Raw genomic sequence first — 21,447 nt, forward strand, 5'->3', positions numbered from 1 at the left:
TATTCTCAAAGAGAAGACTCTGCTGGGCGAATTTCACAAAGTCAACTGCATGCAAGCACCAAAACATGGTAGACGGGAAAATGTATCCCATTAAACACATGCTGCTTGTAAAATGGCTGAGTACACACACTATGAAATCCATAACCTGAAGATCATGTGCATCATCGTGAGCGTTCCTGTCAAGCTTTGTGTTCTTTGTATTTCTTGTAATCAATCATGGAGTAATGTTGGTTTGCTCTGATACAACAGCTTCTATCGAAACAACAGTCACGTTTATTGTTGCCATATTTTGAATTATTGCTGTTTTGTTTCAGAAATGCAAATTACGTTAAGACAGAAATGTGTTTAAAAGTGAGTTTACATAAAAGGCAAATATTGGCTCCAAAGGAAATTGAGAGCTCATCCAGCATTTGTTTTGAAGCTAACTATTAAACACATGTGTGTAGATGCTAATTTGCAGTTTATTGATGGGATGAGATTACCCATTCATCACATCAACTTCCAGCTAGCTGGCTATGTAAACAACGCTGAAATGGGATTAGTTAAAGAAACAAATCCATTGCTTTGTGTTTAAGTGACACGAGCCAGCACTGTTGATTCTCAGTTCTTAATGTAGTTGGCTGGATAGTCGGAAATGTAATTCAGTGATTCTGATTCAGCTTACGCCAGTAGAGAAGTCACCTCCTGAATGGTACATATTTATCAACATATTCATCTACAAAATCTCCATCCATTCCTTTCCAATGATGCTTATTCTGCTCAGGGTCACTGGTGAGCTGTAGCCGATTCCAGTTGACACATACAGTATGAACACCATTCACACTCACATTTGTACCAACACTTGTAAGAATGGAACTCATTACATTACACTGATGATTATGGTACCAATTATGTCATTGTATGGTCATATCACCTTGTACTTCAGTACGAGGTACATTATTAAAAAAAAAATAATAATAATTAAAAAAACCTTAAACTGTATTATGGAAAGCAGGAAGTGAACAAATGTAACAGTTAGTGATTGTAAAAGTACCAGATGGAGGGGTAGGATTTAATAAGCTTTGCTTCTTCCTACTCCTTTTGGACATGTGGAACTGGGAACTGATTATGGGATGCACTCAATTGTAATCTGATGCATGTTCAAATGAAATTAAACTATTACCATTACCATGATTTGGCAAAGTAGTGGCAGTTTTAACCCAAAAGATCCCCCCAAATAAATACAATATAGTTTCAAAAAAAAAGCAATGCATGTATTTATGTCGATGTACAAATGAACCTCCATGGTTATTGTCTGTTTTCTTTCCTTCACAAGATACATTGAGTCTAATTCAATATGTTTGTAAGACCAAATGACAGCAGACTAGCCAGTGCTAGCCACTTCGGACCAGCTGGTCTACAGCTGCAATTTAGGAGACGTTGCACTCAGATGCAATTTAAAGGGGTTAAGAACGATCCATGACTCTTTCATCTGTAATTACAAATCATTGTGTTAACTGCTGAGAAAAAGCTCTCTAAATCCTAGGTTCCCAAATTGGGAAAGGGGTCACTTGTCACAGGGTGTGCGAGAATAAAAATGAAGAACAATTAACCCCTAACACTCAATTAGGAGTGTGCCTGAACGCCTCACAACGCAAGGCGCATAGTCGGAGCAGGAAGAAGGAAAGCGACAGAGCATGGAGTTCATTACACTGTGTGAGTTATATGAGTCAATAATTGTGTTTAATCTTGAATATTTCATTTTTATCGGTCTTCCATATCTGTCACGGTGAAAACCTATACGTATATGTATGTGCGTGTCAGGATGGGAGAGTGGGCATTCACTTGAAAATTGGGTTTTCTATGATTTCTGTAGTTTGATTAATGCCTTATCATCTTTGTTCAACGTTGCCTTTCATCACAATGAAAGATATGTCGAACAAATACTATCAGTGCTAATGTAAAACATATCAATATTTGACCATGCAAAATACATACTCGTGTGCTAAGTGTATTCTGATGACACCTAAAATGCTTTAGGTATCTTAACTCATCAGCCACTACAATATGCTAATAGGTGTCAGCCATCAATCAGTGCGTATTATCACAAAGCTGAAAACGGTGATCAATAGAGGGATATGATAACACACGCAGTTCAGCAAACTGAATATACATGACGCATATTAGCCACCCCACTCATACGTGTGTCCATGTTTTGCATTCCTGTGTATGTTTTTCTTTTTCTGTTTAGCACAATTGTTTGCTCTCATCACACCCACTGACAAGCTCCCTAGGAGTAGCACTTCAACAGCCCTCAGCAATCGCAGTCTGCAAAAAATAAATCAACTACAAGGCAGATGCGGCATGTGCATATGTATGAGCACAAGTTGAACATGAAAGATTCAACAGACGGCTCGGCAGTCTCTCTTCTATCCAGTCAGTCTGCTGCTCCTCTCCTCGACTCCAAAACAATAATGTGCCCGAATGATTAGGGCTGTCACGAGATCTTGCAATGTTAATATTATGACAATATTGACTGTTTAGAGAAAAGCTGCAATCAGACTGTGAACTGTGGCGTTGCTACTGTGAATGACAATGCTTGTAATATGGAATAATGTCCAAGCAGAAGCTGGAATTCTACATTTGATCAAAGTTACTTCATATTTGCCAGATCAAAGCGCATAGATGTTAGGATTTGTCTGCACTCTTAGTCCTAAGTTGGTTACTACTGTTGCAAGTTAGTTGCAAAAATGAAAGTCAGACAGTGACAACGTATTTAAAGATGAAGGGATAAGAGGGTGTATAGCTTCATGAATAATATGACGGCGGTGACCAACTTTACTTCATAACACACCTCATACGTAGAAGAAACTCATGTTGACAATTTAGCCAAAGTGAAATGTTTTTGTGTCATGTACTTATTTGGTAATGAACTACACGTATATGTCGTTCAGGCAGACATTGTCCTGTGCCAAGTACTTTTTGGTCTTTCTTTTTTCAGTTGGTCAAGGCTGTTTTGGGGAACTGATCTCTATCCATCCTGAGTACTTGACCGAGCCATCGCATCCGTCAGCACTTGATCTCTTCAACAACACTTTGGCAGCCTGTCATTTTGTAGAGCTCACTATTTGTTATCTTGTTGGACCAGAAAATGCAGCAGATCCTGGGTAGACATTTATTGTGGACACACTCAACTCTCAGATTTGGTAACTCGTCTACATTCTGTTCCATCCATCAGAACAGATTTCAGATTGCTATTTTGAAGGTGAATCTTCGATTTCTGACACTTTGGATTTCCAGATGGGGCGAAGTTGGTGTTGGTGTCTACTGAATGCCCTTTGGTTTATCTGAGGTGGTCTTCCTTGTGATCCAGTCCATGGTGACAAGGAACAGGATTGAGGAAAGAATGAATCCTTGCGACACTCCAGACTCCATTTAGAACCACCCGGAGATGATGATACTGCATTCAAAGTGGTCATAGAACAGCCTTAGTGATGGTGGGTGGTATTCCACAGGATTGTAGGATATTCCACAACATTTCACAATGCACACTATCAAACGCCTTCTTGAAGTCAGTTCACACTCTAGGCTCTGATCAATGATGTTACACAGGGCAATGATCAGGTCAATAGATCCTCTTCCTTTCCTGAATCATGCTTGTTCCTGGTGTCAATAGCTCTTTCGATTGTGTTCAGGTTGATTCTACTCGTAAGATCTTACTTGGGCGATACCATGACGGTTCTGAAGATTGCTTTTTTTGGCAAGTTCAACAATGAGATCCTTTCACCGGTCATTTGAGATGACATACATACGTTGTCCATATGTCAATGGTGAGTCAGAACTGTGGTCACAAGGTTGATATCAGGGTCGGTCAGGGAAGGGTTTGCTGTTTTTTCTGGAACTATGCGATCTACCATTTTTTGTAGCTTGTTTACGTTCAGTTGTTATGATGTGGTCATGTCTATTTTACTCTAAGGTGGAATAGTCGGTGCTGCTTCTAGAGTTGTTTTGTTAACTTATACACCTCGGCCGTGTTGCCCTGGGCTGCAGCCTTCTCTGCTTCATCAGGCAATCTTTCTTTTGTTTGTTTTTTTAAGCAGCTGCTTGGTGTAGCAAGTAACGACGTTGCCACATGGCACAGAGGACTGTGGTTTGAATCCTCGTCAGGGTAGATGGCATGATGCCATTCAATTGACTAACAATGTTGGCCAAAACCAATCCTCAAATTATGCAGGCACCCACTGAGTATTGTGCAATGTGTATTTGGTCTACTTCTACACAGAGACCAACCCAAGTGCAATGAACCGTGACAGCTCATAATTATCTCAACTACCCCAGCAACAAGTCAACAATAAATCCACAAGATATAATTACAACAAGTAGGAATATGCATACATTTCCACCTCAAACTTTCTATTGACTGGCAGTACACATGCGTTGTATTGTGACCCATTTATTCACTTTCTACCGCTTATCCTCACGATGGTCACAGGGGGTGTTGGAGCCTATCCCAGCTGTCTTCGGGCGAGAGGCAGGGTACACCCTGGACTGGTGGCCAGCCAATCACAGGTCACATATAGACAAACAACCATTCACACTCACATTCATACCTATGGACAATTAACCTAGCATACATGTTTTTGGAATGTGGGACTAAAACCACGAATGCATGGGGAGAACATGCAAACTCCTCACAGAGATGGCCGAGGGTGGGATTGAACTCGGGTCTTGTCAGGTTCAAACTCCTCTGACACTTTTAAAAACACTTTAATACAGAAATACAGAAGTACAGAAATTCAGAAATACAGAAGACAGACAACAACACTCAAAGTTACTCGCAGCGAGCAAGTGAAACAACATACCCAGTGACATGCCGCTCCACTCTGAATATGCAGTTCACACTTCTCTCTTTTTATTCTCTTTCGGGGATCCCTACTACATGGTCGTGCAACTCTAAGGGGGGGGGGGGCAGTTGCACGAGCTGTATTTGTTTGTCTATGTGTGTGAGTGTATGTGAGAGTAATTACTTTTATTATTTTATGAGTTCTTATCTTGACACATTCATGCAGGATTAACATGAACATCTGCAGGGTTGCTGTTGGCGCATCCAGGCACCTCCAGGACCTGGGGGTCGCTGGGGGTCTCTGATCAGGGTCACATTAAGAACATTTCTTCTTCAGCACATTCAAACACTTTCTATTGTCTAAGCAAATGGATATAAGGGTGATAACTAGCACCATAATACTTGTGTCTACATTTTATTCTAACAGGTCTTCTCTACGGCCTGCAATCTAACCACTCGCCTATTGTGACCGTTAAATACAAAAGTCAGTTTTTCCAGAATTCTATCTACAGTGTATCGTGACACCCTAGTAAAGGTGGATAAATGAGTAGATGGATGATAGATTGATCATATATTATTTGGTTATTCTCAGCCAGAAAAACATTGCAATACGACAAAAAAAAGGAAAATAGAATTTAGTGTTGAAAAGCTTGAAAGTGAGAGAGAATGGTATAACGAGCAAGGTGCATGCACTATGCACACATTTGCAGTGTACGCTCTTATTATCTCTCCGAGAGGCTGTGCAGGCAAACACAAAAGCTATATCAAAAATAAAGGGATAAGTGAAAACATCAGTACAGAACAGGATAATAGCATGCCAAGATGGAAAAACACAATTCACAACTGTCAGGATGGCTGTGACAATATAATGACTACTGCCGCCATGCAGGTACTGCATTACAGTCCCAAAATAACGCTGCACTTTGGTGAGCTGGACACATTGAATTGCCAAGAAGCATATTGATTGGGGAATGACAGAACCATCACGAGCCATCAAAGTGTTGCTCTGCTGAGAACGTAATGTCACAATGTGGGAGTAGTCACTTCCTTTGTTGTTCCTTTTTGTTTACTGTCTTGTTACACGTACCTGCCTCTAATTTTCGGTTGTCTATTTAATTCAGGTGCAGGCGTCTCCCTTTGTTGGAGCATTGTCATTTACTTGTCATTTGTCTGTCACTTGTTTGCCCTATTTCAGTTTCCTGCTGCTGCTGAGCCGCACTTATTATTAAATATACATTTTTACCTGCACTTGGTCCTGCTCTCCGCGTCCTGGGGTCGCATCACAACGCCGCCATGCCGAGACGTGTCAGTTAATAGGCACTGCTCACTGTGTGCAAAAAGGACTCCCATTTATGAGATACTTCAATAGACACTACAGTAAAGAGAGCAGAGATATTCCTCTGGAAATATCTTACCTGTTGCTAGCACTACTGCCACTGTGCTTTCCAATGATAATAACATGTTGCTGCTGCACTTTGCAGGCCCTTAATAATAATAAGTTGTGCATATAAGGTTCATGGCTCCCTTTACTACCTTCTATAAGTGTTATTAAATGACATAAGTGACATGATCACGCTCTCTTTTTTTTCCTAGGTTGGAATAAACAAGTTGACTATGAACCAGGAACAGGCAGTAAGCCATTGTTTCCCAAAATGCATCTGGAGACCTGTGGCGGACCGCTGTCATCTGCAAGAACCACGGTGGAACTTCAAACCAGTCATATTGGGAAGGGCTGCGACCGAGAGACCTACTCTGAGAAGTCCCTACAGAAACTATGTGGTGGGTTCCATCCTTGTCCACATATGACATTATTACATCACATAGTGGATGGAGCAGGCAGCAAGAAGCTCAATGGAATTTCTTGACGTACAATAAGTTACATACACATTCAGGTTTGTACTTGTTGGTAAAGATTACCTGTACAGATACAACTGAAAGCCTCAATTATATTCAAAACTTACATTGCAGCAAAAGTAAAACTATTTTTCATGAAACCCTGTAGCGTTGTGGCCCATGGGCCAAGAAAGAACCTTTGGATCACAATTGGAAGATCTGGCAGATGATATTGGGGCGAAAAAAACGTGTTGCAGTCTCCACACAATTTAAGGACGGTTTATGCTTCTGCATCGAGGCAATGGCATACGAGACCAGCTTACTCCTCCATCTTGAAACCCTGCGGCGTGGTGTGACATGCGCTCCAAGAATCTAATCTCATCTCACAAAGATGCAGGCCTTAAGTGCTGGCATTGGTTGGTTTTTGGTAGATTATTTCCTGTGTGGGTACGACTCATTCATAGGACATACAGACCATATTTGCAAAAGCCTTTTCCCCCCAATTTTGGCTCGACCTTTGCAACATGTGACTGTTGTAACTAGGGCTGTCCAATAATAGCAAACATTATCTGTTGATATCGGTATGGGTGATAAGGTGCTTGGTATCAAATATCGGTAATATTAGCTCCAGCATCAATTCCACTGTGTAATGTCTGAGTAACTGGTATTGTTCTTGAGTGACGAAGGAGGCTAACAAGCTAAATAGTTCGAGTGGCATGGTTCCTCACTGAGTTTACTCTACAGAAAACACTGATCCTAGTTTGACGGCAGAGTATCGCACAGCACACACTCAATTCCGAAGCCTGGCTTTGGAAGGGGCGGAAAAATATATAATTATACGTCATGAGATTTCAAACAAACAAATCACACTGTTTAGCCCTGCTGAGTTTTAGTCTAGTCGTCAGCGTTCCATTTACTGTACCGCTTATCCTCATCTAAGACCAGCGTAATCCCTAGACTGGTGACCAAGCGGGCGTTGGTTCCATGCCAGCTGCAAAAACATATCTATACGAGCCATTATACTTGCAATTCCCTCCAAAATAGCACCAGAATCGGGTTCTTAGACTGTCCTGATGTGCGGGATACGGTGCCCATCTCTTAAGATTCTGCCACAATTTCCCGCTTGGCAGCCAAGCCTGCTGCTTCACCACCATGTGGCTTCCTCTCATATTTGACTAACAGTTCAAAAATCCAATTCCACCTCATTTGAATAACCTCCCCATCATCCCTTCCCCTGGCTCGCTAGTCCATGCATGGCTAACCGCTAAAGAGCGCTGTGCAGTCACCTCATAATAATTATATGATAGCAAGAAGAATACATTGTAATTGCCTATTTAAAGCCCAATCAATTTGAGATAATGTCCAACAACAATGGGCAAAGACAAGGCTGCAGCTGGGTGGAGGACAAGTAAATACATATTTATTCACTCAGAATCAAATTACCACAGAGAGAAGGTTGAGGCTGTCACATGTGTGACAATGAGACAGATAAAAAACGGAAAAATGTCAAATATTGTGCAAATATTTGAATATTAACAAGAGTTATTATATTTGTAGCTGCTACACAAGACTTATAAACATGGTCATTGATTTTTTTTTTTTTTTTCGCCCAGTGTGGCAAATATACATCAGTTGGGACATAGGATATGACATGACATATACAAAGGCTGTCCAGGACCCAACAGATTGAAGTTATTGTGTCATAAATGTCAGGAATGATAGAGTTTCTTCTACAGGGAAGAGGAGAAAGGGTACCATTCCATGCAGTGGCGTGATGATGAGTATTTGCTAGGAAATGTAAAAGGTCAAGTAACACGAGCGCACAGTTTATGTGATTTGCTGTTGCACGCATCAAACTATCCTTGATATCTGTGTTGTGCGTCACATTGCAACTCATCAACGGGCCGTTGGTGTCTCAACGCTGCACTGGTTGACTCACATATCCCGGTTTCATTTGTCATGAATCGATAGCCAGATAGCCCCATTGATTAGATATTAAGCCTTGCCATCTGCTTTAGTCACAAGTCATCATCGCCAAGGTTGGACCAATAAACGACACATCGACTATGATTGTTATTGACACATCTTCTGTTGTGTCTCCTTGTTGGAATGACGATGACTCCAGGGGCTTCATCGGGCAGCACCGACCTTCTCCCCGCCCCCTCTGCTGCCACAAACTGGACAACTTCTCTAGTGACTGACAGCGGGAGGGACAGCGACTTGATATTCCTCTTTGACGGACACCAGGCGGCTAAAATCCCAAGCTGGGTGGTACCCGAGAACCTGACAGACCAGTTCACTATTGCAACATGGATGAAGCACGGGCCAAGTCCTGGGCTCAGGGCTGAAAAGGAGACGCTGCTTTGTAATTCAGATAAGACAGGTGAGTGTTGGACATGTGATTGATTGTTTTCTGTCATGCCCCCACCAGGGAAAAAAGGATTTTGCGCCCCCCTGATTTGAAATACTATTGAGAAACTGATGATAACTATTAATCTGTACTCTACAGACTGAAGTCCAAACTTAAACCATTCCAATGCAACAAAATGGAGAATAGTGAAGCGTAATTAAGAGTTAAATTGCAGGCTAAGTACGACAAATTCATTGCACTTCTGACATTTTTATATGGCAAAATGACAATTGAGTACAATTTTCCCAGATTTCCTTCAGGATGAATGACATATCTATATCATATCTATCTACCTGAAGAACTCATCTTCATTACATGCCCTGATACAAATAGTGTGTATTGCCAATTGTGCAGTACAGGTGGTCTCCTCAGGTTTGTGTGGTTACGTACCCACTCCTATAAATGAATGACATAATTTTGGTCCATAAACACTGTACTAACGTGTTTCAGCATGCACAGCGGACAGATACACGTGCAGGATGCATGTAGGAGGGATACTGTACAGCATGTGTCTCATTTACGACTTTTGGCACTTCTTATGTCAGGCAGGCTTTTCTGGTGGAAGTGTGTTGAAAAAAAGAGAAATATAGAAATAAAAATGATCACAATCTCTGAGAAAGTAGAACCGCCCACATTCTTGGTGTTAGCCGTTCAATCGTGAAATCATTAAGAATAAATGTTTCCTCATGATACAAATTAGATATTATAGTATTACTCCCATCACAAACTTTGGGTCATACTATTGACTTTTCTCATTTAGAGTTTGCATTTATTTGTAACCATTTTCAATCTACAGCCATTTGAAATAGTAATATCAAAACTGAATATATGAAACGTGTCATAACGTCTGGAGGCCCCTGGGGGGTGTCTCCCCCAGTTTGAAAACCACTGCACTAATTCAAGTTTGCTGGTGCAATAGAGCAGCATGACTAAAGCACTGACTAAGCATTTTCTATGAAATATTCCAGTAAAAGTCCTTCTCACTAAACAGCAAGTCATGATTCCCGTCCTGCGGAGCGTGACGGACTCCTTTTGTTCTTTGCCCCCAACAGAGATGAATCGCCATCACTACTCCCTCTACGTCCACAATTGCCGCCTGGTGTTCCTGTTGAGGAGGGACTTTACTCAGGTGGACACGTTCAGACCTGCCGAGTTCCATTGGAAACTGGACCAGGTAGGAAGCATCCAGTGCACCACAACATATAAAACCTCAGCTCACATGGATGGATGGATGGATGGATGGATGGATGGATGGATGGATGGATGGATGGATGGATGGGTGGATGGATGGGTGGATGGATGGATGGATGGGTGGATGGGTGGACGGATGGAAGGATGGGTGGATGGATGGACGGATGGATGGATGGAAGGATGGGTGGATGGATGGATGGATGGATGGATTGGTGGGTGGATGGATGGATGGAAGGATGGGTGGGTGGATGGATGGATGGAAGGATGGATGGAAGGATGGATGGATGGGTGGAAGGATGGGTGGATGGATGGATGGATGGATGGATGGATGGATGGATAGATGGATTTCTTGACAATTGACAGTTCAGATACACATTGTGTATCATTTTTCAACAGGTGACTGCAGCATCATGTATAAAATGTCCGATGAGTTTTATGAATTTGATGTGTCTTTCAATTGGCAATTTGTGCTTTCATTGATTGAGGTTAATTTAGACTCTACTTCACTAAATGGGTTTTACACACATCCATAGCTGCTATGTGTGTGAGTGTGTGTGTGTGGTGTGCTTTGCTCTTTTATTGCTTTGCTGCACTTGAAATCCTCTTAAAAAAAGAAAAACTCGAGCCTTTAATTAATACCAATTAATTTGGTAGAGCATACCCCCCCCCTTAATAGGCATGCAGTGGCATAATGAATGAAGTTATTCTTGCCCTGGTACACACTGCTGCCGTTTGTGCAGACAATGTGGGTGGATTCCTGGGCGGGGCCCCAACCCCCCACCCAGAATAAATAGATGAAATAAATTGGAGGCCAACTAGTTAGCTCAGTAGCATGCTATTCTTAAAGCAGTGGCCATCTTTTGTGTCCCTGCTGTGACCCTGTAGTCTCCACAAGTAACTATAGGGGTGTTATTTCTTGTCAACAGGGCTCTAATAATGATTAAAACATATTTAGAAAGTCATGAACATGTTTTTTATGCTCTAATTATGAACATAACATTTAGTAATATTGAATCCTACTTCACGGAAATTTACTTATTGTGGTCGGTTCTGGAACCAATTACCTCCAGTAAACGAGGGTTGACTGTATATGTTATTAATGGATAATATCTCCTTGCTTACTGGAGAACCAAAATGTTCAATTTGCACAATTCAGATTTGTAGAAACTGCACCAAAAACACACTCAGAAGGAAAAAGCCACCTGCTACCAGCTCGTGCGAATGCGTAATGTTTGGCTAGACGACAGATGCCTGATGATCAAGGATGCCGACTGACGGTCAGATAGGTCACTTCACCACACAAGAGAGCACGCTAATCAAACAAGAACACCTGATTCTGGAGAGACATGCACAGCTGCAACCACGACTAATTTTATCAGACGGAACATTTCAAAAATGGGCCTTTCTGCTGCACACGGCGGTCGGGTGCAGGATCGAAGATGACACAAATGCCAAATGTCCCAATTATTTTCAGCCGGCGGTGAACAAGCTGGATTCTAGCAGAGATAGCGTCTAGTCAATATCTAGCTAGCTAGAACACGCAGGATCCTCTTCATTGACAAGACACCAAACACAGCATTTCATTCTTCATTTTCTTATCTCGCCTCAGCCATACACTATTGTACTGAGTAGCCAGGACAAAGATGGAGTAGCTTACAGTAAGTTTTGGTTCTATGATCATTACCTTTTTTATTTGCCATGACTGATACTTTTGAGGCATATTTATCTGTTTTTTTAATATTTTTTACAAATATTGTACATTTGTCATATGGAAAGCTTCACAGAAGAAGTCGGTCTTTAGTTTCATAGTCTGATTTACTGCAAGTTTGTAAACATGACTGAATATTCTCAGACAACCAAGTCATTTTATTCACAGAGCAGAGATTTGATCGCAACTGGACTGTTCAGGTTGGAGTAGAGGACATTTTTCTCTTCCGAGCAGGCTTCAGCAATTGCTGCTCACGACGAGCTCGGACTGCTGCAATCTGAGGGGATGATGTAGGATCCCGAGTATTTAACCTGTAGAAGGTAGAAGCACACCACAAACGAGAATGGTTTCACAATTTTTTGGTGCAAAACATTGTTTTTTTGGACTATGATGTCCACTTTGGCGATGACAGGGGGACTATAGGATAGGGTTTAAGGAAAACCGGGTTCAGTCCAGGCCTTTTACCAGGGCAGGAACCACCCGAGTCATTTAATTCTATCAACTGTCAAAGAGTAAAAAAGTACCAGTAAGTTTAACAAAGTATTCTATTTAGACTGAATACAAGCAATTGCAATTCTAGAGTTGGAGCCAACTGTCAGTCAATTCACCAAAGGTCTCTAAAGTGAAAGCGAATTCCTCTTCATCCTCCTCATATGCTTTCTATGGAGGCAGTCCGAATGTCCCTGTTGACTGTTTGTTGGTGTATTGGTCTGATCTGGTTTCGACCAGGGTTGGCTTGGTGGCTGAACATCCCAGCCAAGAGAAAGGACGGTAACTCATAATGAAACTGTGTATGTGTGTGTGAGTAAGAGGGATAATTACAAGAATTGGGTGTGTTTGATGTCCTACCTAGTCAGGTGATGACACCTGCTCAGATGAGAGACATGAAGTCTTCTACGACAACCTGAACAGTGCAGTTCATATTTCAAAAGCGGCTGTTATGCTCATTTTTCGGCCCTTTGTATTGAGTTAGATCTTATAGCTATATATCTATATATCGTATAGATCTTCCAGAATCTGCACCTATTCAGCTGCATTTATTTGGATTTTGTGGTTCCGGTGAAAACAGTCTGTTCCACCCACGGCCCGCCTCTAGGCACGCCCACTCTGCTGTGGTTTGTCACACTGCATAGACCGTGGGATCGTGGGGTTATTAAGAATTGTAAAAAAATGTAGCTTTGCTAGCAAGTAAACTCAGCGCAGAACTTGGGGGAGGGCAGAGCGCTTATCTGGCTTATAGACACGCTGTGAGGTCACAAAAGGGGTAGTTTTACCACGCCTTTTGAAACAGAGCGTTTTGAGCCATCCCAAACCTCTTTCAGGGCTCACTTCCAAACCTCATTATCTAAAACTTTGGTATGGTTTAACGCGAGAATACAACATTCTAACTACATTTATAGGTCAGAAAAGTCAAAAACGCATCATAGGTTCCTTTTATTGGCACGAGAATGTATGTTTGTACTCGTCCGCTGCCTTCCAATATAAATGTGTTTTTATTGAAAATGTTTGCATTTGTCTTGGTGACAAAAACTGAAATGAGTCTTCCTGCATGAGCATAAGTGGTATCTAAAGAATGAAAGGAAAACTTTAATTACTTGTTGAATTCATCTTGCCTTTTCCTCACTTTTTCTTTTTCTGCCACTTCCTCCTCTGTGGAAGTCATTTAAGGAAAATGTACTTTTCAATACCCCAACCCTCAGAACAACCGTCTCTGCTCTTTGCATAACTTTACTGCATTCCAATTATTTTTTTCTATGGTGCAGCCATTGCAAGCACCAGCATAATGACTATAATTATGGAAAATCATGGATGCATATGTTGGCTTTGACCTACTGGAAATTGTGTTCTATCCATTAACAGCCATTTGAGCCAAATTGAGGTAACACGGCTTTGTGTCGGAAGGCTCTTTGTATTCGCTGTGATTCACTTCTTTTTATGCTTTGCTATTTTTGGCCTCTATATTGTAGGGAGAGTTTTATTAAGCTGCTGAAGCGCTTTTGGATTTGTATTGAACTTGGACTTTGGGCACAAAGTCTCTTTCTTGACAAATGCTACATTTTGTCCAAGCATGTCAAGAAAAGGACTGTCAGTCTAAGCGTGCTGACAATACAGGATTAAAACTCGATATTTCTAGATTATTTTCTCTTTGTTTTCTCTCTAGTCTTTGCTTGATGTATTGATTTCTTCCTCCACATTCGTACATACAGAAAAGAAAGTATAATTACAGCAAAGCGTCTTAATTTGCACAGCCGCTCCAAGGTTTTTTTTTTTTTTTGCCTTTTAAGTCTGTTTGCTCACTTGAGTCTTCTCTTTTATCTCTCCAGACAAATATATTTCTGTGACTTTAGTGCTGAGCAATGTCTAATGGGTTCATCAGCACTTCTTTGCTGACAAAGGCTTTCCTGCTGCAGGGAGACGGGAGCAGTGGGACCAAACAGCCAGAGAATCCAAAACTAACAAGTTGTGGGTCCCCAAACTTGCTTCAGGCAGCAACACATCACTTTCACATAGACTTGATCGGGTTGTTGATTGTGGCCTGGAGAATCCTGGTCCACTCCTCTTGCTGCATATTGCACATAATCATGATATTCATGTACTATATATTGGTAAATACCCACCAGTAAGAAGCAGTGCAAGATGTTTGTTCCATCGCAGAGCCCCCGAAGCCCACGCCGTATGAAGCAACTATTACAAAATAATCCAAAAATATGCACACACAGCTGCCTCAGACTTTGCAGCACATTAATGTGCAAATGAAGCAATTTTGACCAACACATGAGGCATGATGCTGAGAGGAAAATAAAAGCTACGTTCAAAGCGGAACAAGCAGCTCCTCGATAGCCCTTCAGCACGCAGAAGAGCTGCAGGTATTCAGTCACTGCCATCTGTGCTACCATGTGGGTGGCATTGTTTTATATCCAAAGGCGGGTTTATGAATATTTGTTGTCCCGCTGTGAAGACTGAACACATGCACGCACACTCCATCCTCAAAAAAATGAGTTATTAGTCTAAATCAACACTAGACATGTAAAAAGTAGTTATGTCAATTGTTTAAACATGAGAATTACTGCTTTTAGCCTGCATATTTGACAAAAAAAAATACACCCATGTCGCAGATATGAGTGAATGACACTCAACTTTATTGAAACATCTTATATGGTGTGGTTGAAAAGACAAAGTGACCAGCTCCTTTTGGGAGACACAGTTTTAAATGTTTGATCGTAAAATATACCATAGTCGATAAAACGCTGTCAAACACGCTGTCATAGAGAGACATCTTTAAAAATGGAATGTGTGATACAGAAGACAAATGCTCTCCTTGCCGATCGGGGGTACACACTTTCTTCTGAAAATAGGTCATACATTTTTCAGTATCCTTAACAATCAATCGATCAATCTACACAGCTAACATCATATGTTACCTTAAAAGCGGTTGTCTGTGTTGACACATTTTCTGCCACATTATTTTTGCTGGAGTAAATTCCTAACGTCACTACGTACCGTACCACCACTGTCATCCTGAGCTATGGTATTAGTATACTATTTGATTAATCCGTGTTTCAGAATGCAGTGAATCTCAGCAAAAGAGGGTTTGTGTTTTCTCTCTAACTGGCATTATGCGTTAACCTGATTGGAATTTCATGCTATGCTGTTCCCGACTCCTGATACAGAAGCCTGAGGCCAAAAACACAATAGTGTCGAAATAGATATGTCCCAATGACATTCATTGTTAGCTAGCTCATACTAAGTCATTTTCTCTTGTTAAAAAGCACAACAAAGGGAAAGAAATATACGTTCATGTGAATTGTGAATTATGGGCAAACTTTTTAAAGTGCAAGTCAAGTCTCAAGTCGAGTCAGGTTCAAAGTCAAAGGATTGAAATGTAGTCCTTGAATGGGAAAATATGGTGTCTTGCAAGAAATAATGATGATCACGTTAATTGAATACTTTGAAAGGGGCACATTACGCAACACATTCATTCAAGTCATCAGACTAAAGTCAGAGTCATCAAGTCAAGTCAATTGCCCAGTTGCCCCACCCCCAGCTGAAGCAAATTGCTATTTTTGTTTGAACATTTTTTTCTGCAATTACAAAATATCATTACTATGATTATGTAAGAAATAAGTGTAAAAGTGTAAAGTCGGAATAGATATGTCCCAATAACATTCATTGTTAGCTAGCTCATACTAAGTCATTTTCTCTTGTTAAAAAGCACAACAAAGGGAAAGAAATATACGTTCATGTGAATTGTGAATTATGGGCAAACTTTTTAAAGTGCAAGTCAGGTCTCAAGTCGAGTCAGGTTCAAAGTCATAGGATTGAAGTGTAGTCCTTGAATGGGAAAATATGGTGTCTTCAAGAAATAATGATGATCACCTAAGTTGAATACTTTGAAAGGGGCTCATTACGCAACACATTCATTCAAGTCATCAGACAGAGTCATCAAGTCAAGTCAAGTCAGTTGCCCAGTTGCCCCACTCCCAGCTGAAGCAAACTGGTATATTTGTTTGAACATGTTTTTCTGCAATGACCAAATAACATTACTTTGATTATGTAAGAAATAAATTCAAGCGTAATTTGGTGATATCACAGTCCTGCTATTATTTGCAAATGAGACACATGTTTATACTCTGTATGTTAGACGAAGCTCCTTAGTATAGGAAGAAAAGCTCATCTTCCAGCTATCACATTAAATTGCGTAATCAGAGCCAACAACATTTGTGTTGAAAATCTCTTGCTATGAAATTTCTCATTCTTCACAGATGGAATTATTATTTCTTGATCATATTACACGCAAGCACTTCTCCATATCCTCTATCACCGTGTGCCTCGCAAATGAGATTAGTCTTTATTGCAAAAACACCCTTTAGAATCAGTTTCTTTTTCTTTCACGTCCCTTCATCCTTGTATCGCATCATCTTCCCTTTATGAGGCTGTGAGCTAATGTAGCGTTATGATACATGATAATTGTGTTTAAAGGGGAACTGCACTTTTTCACAATTTTGCCCATCATTCACCATCCAACATATTTATTTCCCTTTTCTGTGCATTGTAACACAAGAAAAGAAGTTAATAGGAGCTAGCTAACAATGCACATCATTGGGATACACTATTTAGACTATAAAGACCTCTAAAAAAAAAGTCCATCATTTGATATACATGCAGTGATCATGCGTTAACATGTACACTGGTGACAAAATGTAATAGTTGCAGTATCTTGATTGATTTTGATGAAACTTCTTTACTACAGCGTATTGATACACATACGTTCTGTCAAGTTCTGTCAACAACAGCAGCGTTGGGATGGCTGTGTCTTCCAGCACAAGTGTGTTCCGGTCCTCAGGTAAAAAATTATGATGGCAAGCGAGGATCTTGTTGAGTCTTTGTAGCCAAATTGAGAGCTAGCTATCCACTCTTCCGTCTGTGAAAGATGCTGACCCTGCTGGAATAAACAGCAGAGACCAGCTTTTGTTGTGTTTTCGTGATGGTATACTGGTCATGCTGGTAGCTGTTGTGTCTATTGTGTTTTTTTCAGCAGAGGAGATAAACGGTTAGTGTTGTGTCACCAGAAAAAAAAAAGTTTTTCATGTTAGCTTGGTTAATGTACAAGTCAGCTATGTAAATGGTACTCTGTTTGTGTTTTTTTAAGATTTTTGTGAGGGCTATAGCGTCAAATTAGATATTTCTCATGACGAAAGTTGTTAGCTAGCTCATATTAACTAGTTTTTTCATGTTATAATGCACAGAAAATGGAAATAAATATGTGTTATATTTCACATAAGGATTGTGAAAATGGGCAAAAATCCCGCAAAAAGTGCAGTTCCCTTTTAAGGCCAACAAGACTTCAAAGCCAACTCCCAAGCGATGGCTTTTTATGCACGTCTAAAAATGATTATCAATGACATTAATGATATTAGCTTCCAGCATGATCATGTTTGACATTGATCGTCATCGTGGTTGAAGGTTTGTAGTGTTTCTGTCAAACAAAAGAATCTGTCTAAGTCAAGGTATACCTCAGGGCAAAGGTTAGTACATCTAGCACAATCTTGGACAGGATTGTAGTCAATCGGAACATGTTGGTAATGGTAATGGTAATGGTAATGGTTTAATTTCATTAGAACATGCATCAGATTCCAATTGAGTGCATCCCATAATCAGTTCCCAGTTCCACATGTCCAAAAGGAGTAGGAAGAAGCAAAGCTTATTAAATCCTACCCCTCCATCTGGTACTTTTATAATCAGTAACTGTTACATTTGTTCACTTCCTGCTTTCCATAATACAGTTTGTTTTGTTTTGTTTTTGTTTTGTTTTTTTTCTTAATTATTTTTAATTTTTTAACATTTTGTCCCGTACCAAAGTACGAGGTGATATGACCATACAATGCCATAATGTGTACCATAGTAAGTGTCAATATAGTGATATATATAGCACATCATGACTGGTTCAAGACTCTTCATCCTTGTATTTAGCAAACATCAACTGCTTGTATTGTTTCTTGAATTGGCTTATGCAAAACATGATTCACATTTGCATATTTTCATTGATGACATGTCTAAGCCTCATGGTATTATGTACTACATGTGTGTACTAGTGTGAAGGTAACCTTACTTTCTGAGCAAGTCTTCAACTTTCCTCTCACACTTGTCTTTCCACTCAAACAGTTTTGAAGAAGGAAAGTTTCGTTGAAGCGGTGCTTTTGCCTCCAAAGGGCTGAAGCACTCGCTGCAGGGCTGCTGTCAAGAGGCTGCGGTGAAGATTGATTGCGCACATCCCACCCTGACCTTCGGTGTGGTCGGAGGAAAGGATAAGAAAGTGTTGAATAGCAGGCAGGTGAATATGGTGTAGGAGTACCAGAGGTACATGTGTTGTCAGAGTCCAGGTAATCAAGAGAAGGCGTGTGATGGATGTTGCGTGTCAGTCGGCGAGCTTGCACAAAGTTTATCGCCGCTCTGTTGCGTGTCATAGCTCCGCATATTAATGCAGTTTACGTATTGAAGCTGCGGGATCATGTTGTCATTATTTGTTTTTTACTCCGGTCTTCAGTCTTATCATCTGTTTTTTCCTCCTGCATTTATAGTACACGAGTGGTCCTGGTTTTACCACGTTCTGTGCCACCACCTTTTGTGATTACAAACATATTCTGATGAATTATTAATACCGTACAAAAAGAAAGAACTAGGCTACATGGGCCCAGTTTGTGCCTTCCTTCATTTGTTATTTTGTGCAACGGCAGACAACATTTTCTTAACTAAATGATAAATGTGAGAAATGTATAAATATTTATGGCATGCTGTGTCCAAGCCGCTCAAACGTTGCAATCATCATCAAGGATAAAAGTTATTTTTAAAAGTAAAAAGATATTTTTAAACACGTAAAAGTATCTTCTCCTTTGGAATGAAAGAATGAATAACCAAGCAGTGTAGTGGTTTCATTTTTGAGACTTCCAGTAAGCATGTCTCTCCCTCACTTGCAACGTCCCTTTCAGTGTGCAAGACAACCACCATCTTTGCTATTATTGGTTATTTCATTCTTGTATTTGTCTTGTATTTACCGTATTTGTGTGTTCTGTTCACAGTGTGAGTGACTTGGGTGTTACATTTAAGTATAAGTTCCGACTTACACAGAAACATGACAAACATCCCAGTTGTAGGAATGGAAGTCATTCATAAGCAGAGGACCACCTGCCAACACATTCCATCATAAGTCTGACTTCAGCTGAACGCATGGTTAGATGTACAGTGGATTATGGATGCAGCAGCGGCTCAAGGAGATGAAGTGACTCACTTCCAGCTTGATGAATCCAGTCCAGCTCTCTGCATTCATCCGTGCAATCACAAGTTCTACCTCTTGAGTTCATACGTGTGATGTGCCAACTTCACCTCAAAAACATCACAGAATACGCAACGCATGTTGGTTATGTCCATAGTCACAATATGCTCTATCAAATTATATGATCGAGTTTAAAACATTTGCTCTGTAGAACCAAACCGGCTCTTTTCTTTACTGCAGAAAAAACGTAATTGAAAGTGCGAAGTGGCGAAGGCTGATTGAAGTTCCATTTTTTGCTAATTAATTACGAATAATTTAGCTACCAACCATTTTCTGGAAGAAACAAGAACAAGCCTAACAAGCTGAATAGGTCAATGCAAAATTTTAAAATATTTAAAAAAATAATAATAATAAATTTTATTTGTATAGTGCTTTTCAGAGTACTCAAAGATGCTTTACAGTAAAAAAAAAATAGAAATTCAGAGATATTCAGAGCTAAAACCAGGACTAAAAGCTTGGGCACTGCAGTCAGGTATAAACATAAAAACATTAAAAACATATTTAAACAGATGGGTTTTAAGTTGTTTTTTTAAGGTGGGAAGGTCAGTGCAAGCACTGGGGGAACAGGGCAAGGAACTCCAGAGGGTGGGGGCAGCAATGGAGAAGGCCCCGTCCCCCCAGGTTGTGACCAATCCCACTAAAGTCGCCACGCGACCAAATGCCCTGCGGGTATGATGGTGTGTTTCCAACATGAACATGTATTTTTGCGGATGTTGAGGAGCAATTTGCGGAGAGGTCATTTGGCTGTTTGACTTTTGTGACTGCTTCAAGCAGCTGTATAATTGCTACGTTAATTAGTCACATTTACCAAGCGGTAATTAGCAGTCACCTTCAACACATAGCTATTACATGCACACAGACACACACCAATAGCGTCTTTGCTGCTGTCACTTCTGTTTAGTTGCTTCTTCTTTTACTGTAATTATACACTAGAAGACAAACTATTTTATGTGCTAACATAAGTGACATAAAAAGGACTTATGGTAATTAAAACCATTTTTATTTCTTTCCCAGACTAAAAATAAATAAGAGGATAAAAGTGTGTGCTTTTAAGTTGAAAACTGTTGAAATCCAATCACTGATGAGTCGAGGAACTTAGCAAGGTCAACAGTTGCAACCAGTCAAGTTGTGCGACGTTGTGCGACGTTTCACACAAACCTCAAATAGTCCGATTTCTTTGTGCTGGTTTCCATTTATGAGCTATTGGAGATTAATTTAAGATAAGATGTGCCTTTATTAGTCCCACCAGGGGAAATTCCAGCTTTACAACAACATGACCATTTTTTGTTTTTCCCCAAATGGAGTGTTGAGTTTTTCCTTGCCTGGTTGGGGGTTCGGATCAAGGAATGTCATCAGTTGTTGCCGGCTCGTAAAGCCCTTTGAGACTGATTAAGAGCGATATAAACAAACTTGATTTGGCTTAAGCACACAAAAGCACACAAGAGCAGCGAGAGTGAAAAATCACAGCAATACAAATCAAAAGTTATATACACGATTTACATCTGTGTGCATGATGATCAAGCCACAGTTTATTGCATGGTTTATTGCATGTATATGTCAATCAAAGTTCAGCATTTGCTCCAGATTAAACCAAAATAGTCCCACTTGTTTATGCTGCATTTGGGATGTTTCTGCAATGAAAGTGACCGTTT

At 40.4% G+C, this 21,447-nt stretch overlaps 1 protein-coding gene across 1 annotated transcript in view; it reads left to right on the plus strand.

Moving 5' to 3' along the window:
• The window catches only part of LOC131135103 (calsyntenin-2-like), a 180,507-nt gene that overhangs the window by 127,458 nt on the left and 31,602 nt on the right, over nucleotides 1-21,447 (plus strand). The window contains exons 6-8 of the mRNA XM_058080975.1: nucleotides 6,416-6,601; nucleotides 8,781-9,038; nucleotides 10,118-10,239. Of these exons, the coding sequence (XP_057936958.1) occupies nucleotides 6,416-6,601; nucleotides 8,781-9,038; nucleotides 10,118-10,239 (566 nt within the window). The remainder of the gene's footprint in view (nucleotides 1-6,415; nucleotides 6,602-8,780; nucleotides 9,039-10,117; nucleotides 10,240-21,447) is intronic.

Source organism: Doryrhamphus excisus, chromosome 8 (genome assembly GCF_030265055.1).
Source record: "Doryrhamphus excisus isolate RoL2022-K1 chromosome 8, RoL_Dexc_1.0, whole genome shotgun sequence".
NCBI lineage: Eukaryota > Metazoa > Chordata > Actinopteri > Syngnathiformes > Syngnathidae > Doryrhamphus > Doryrhamphus excisus.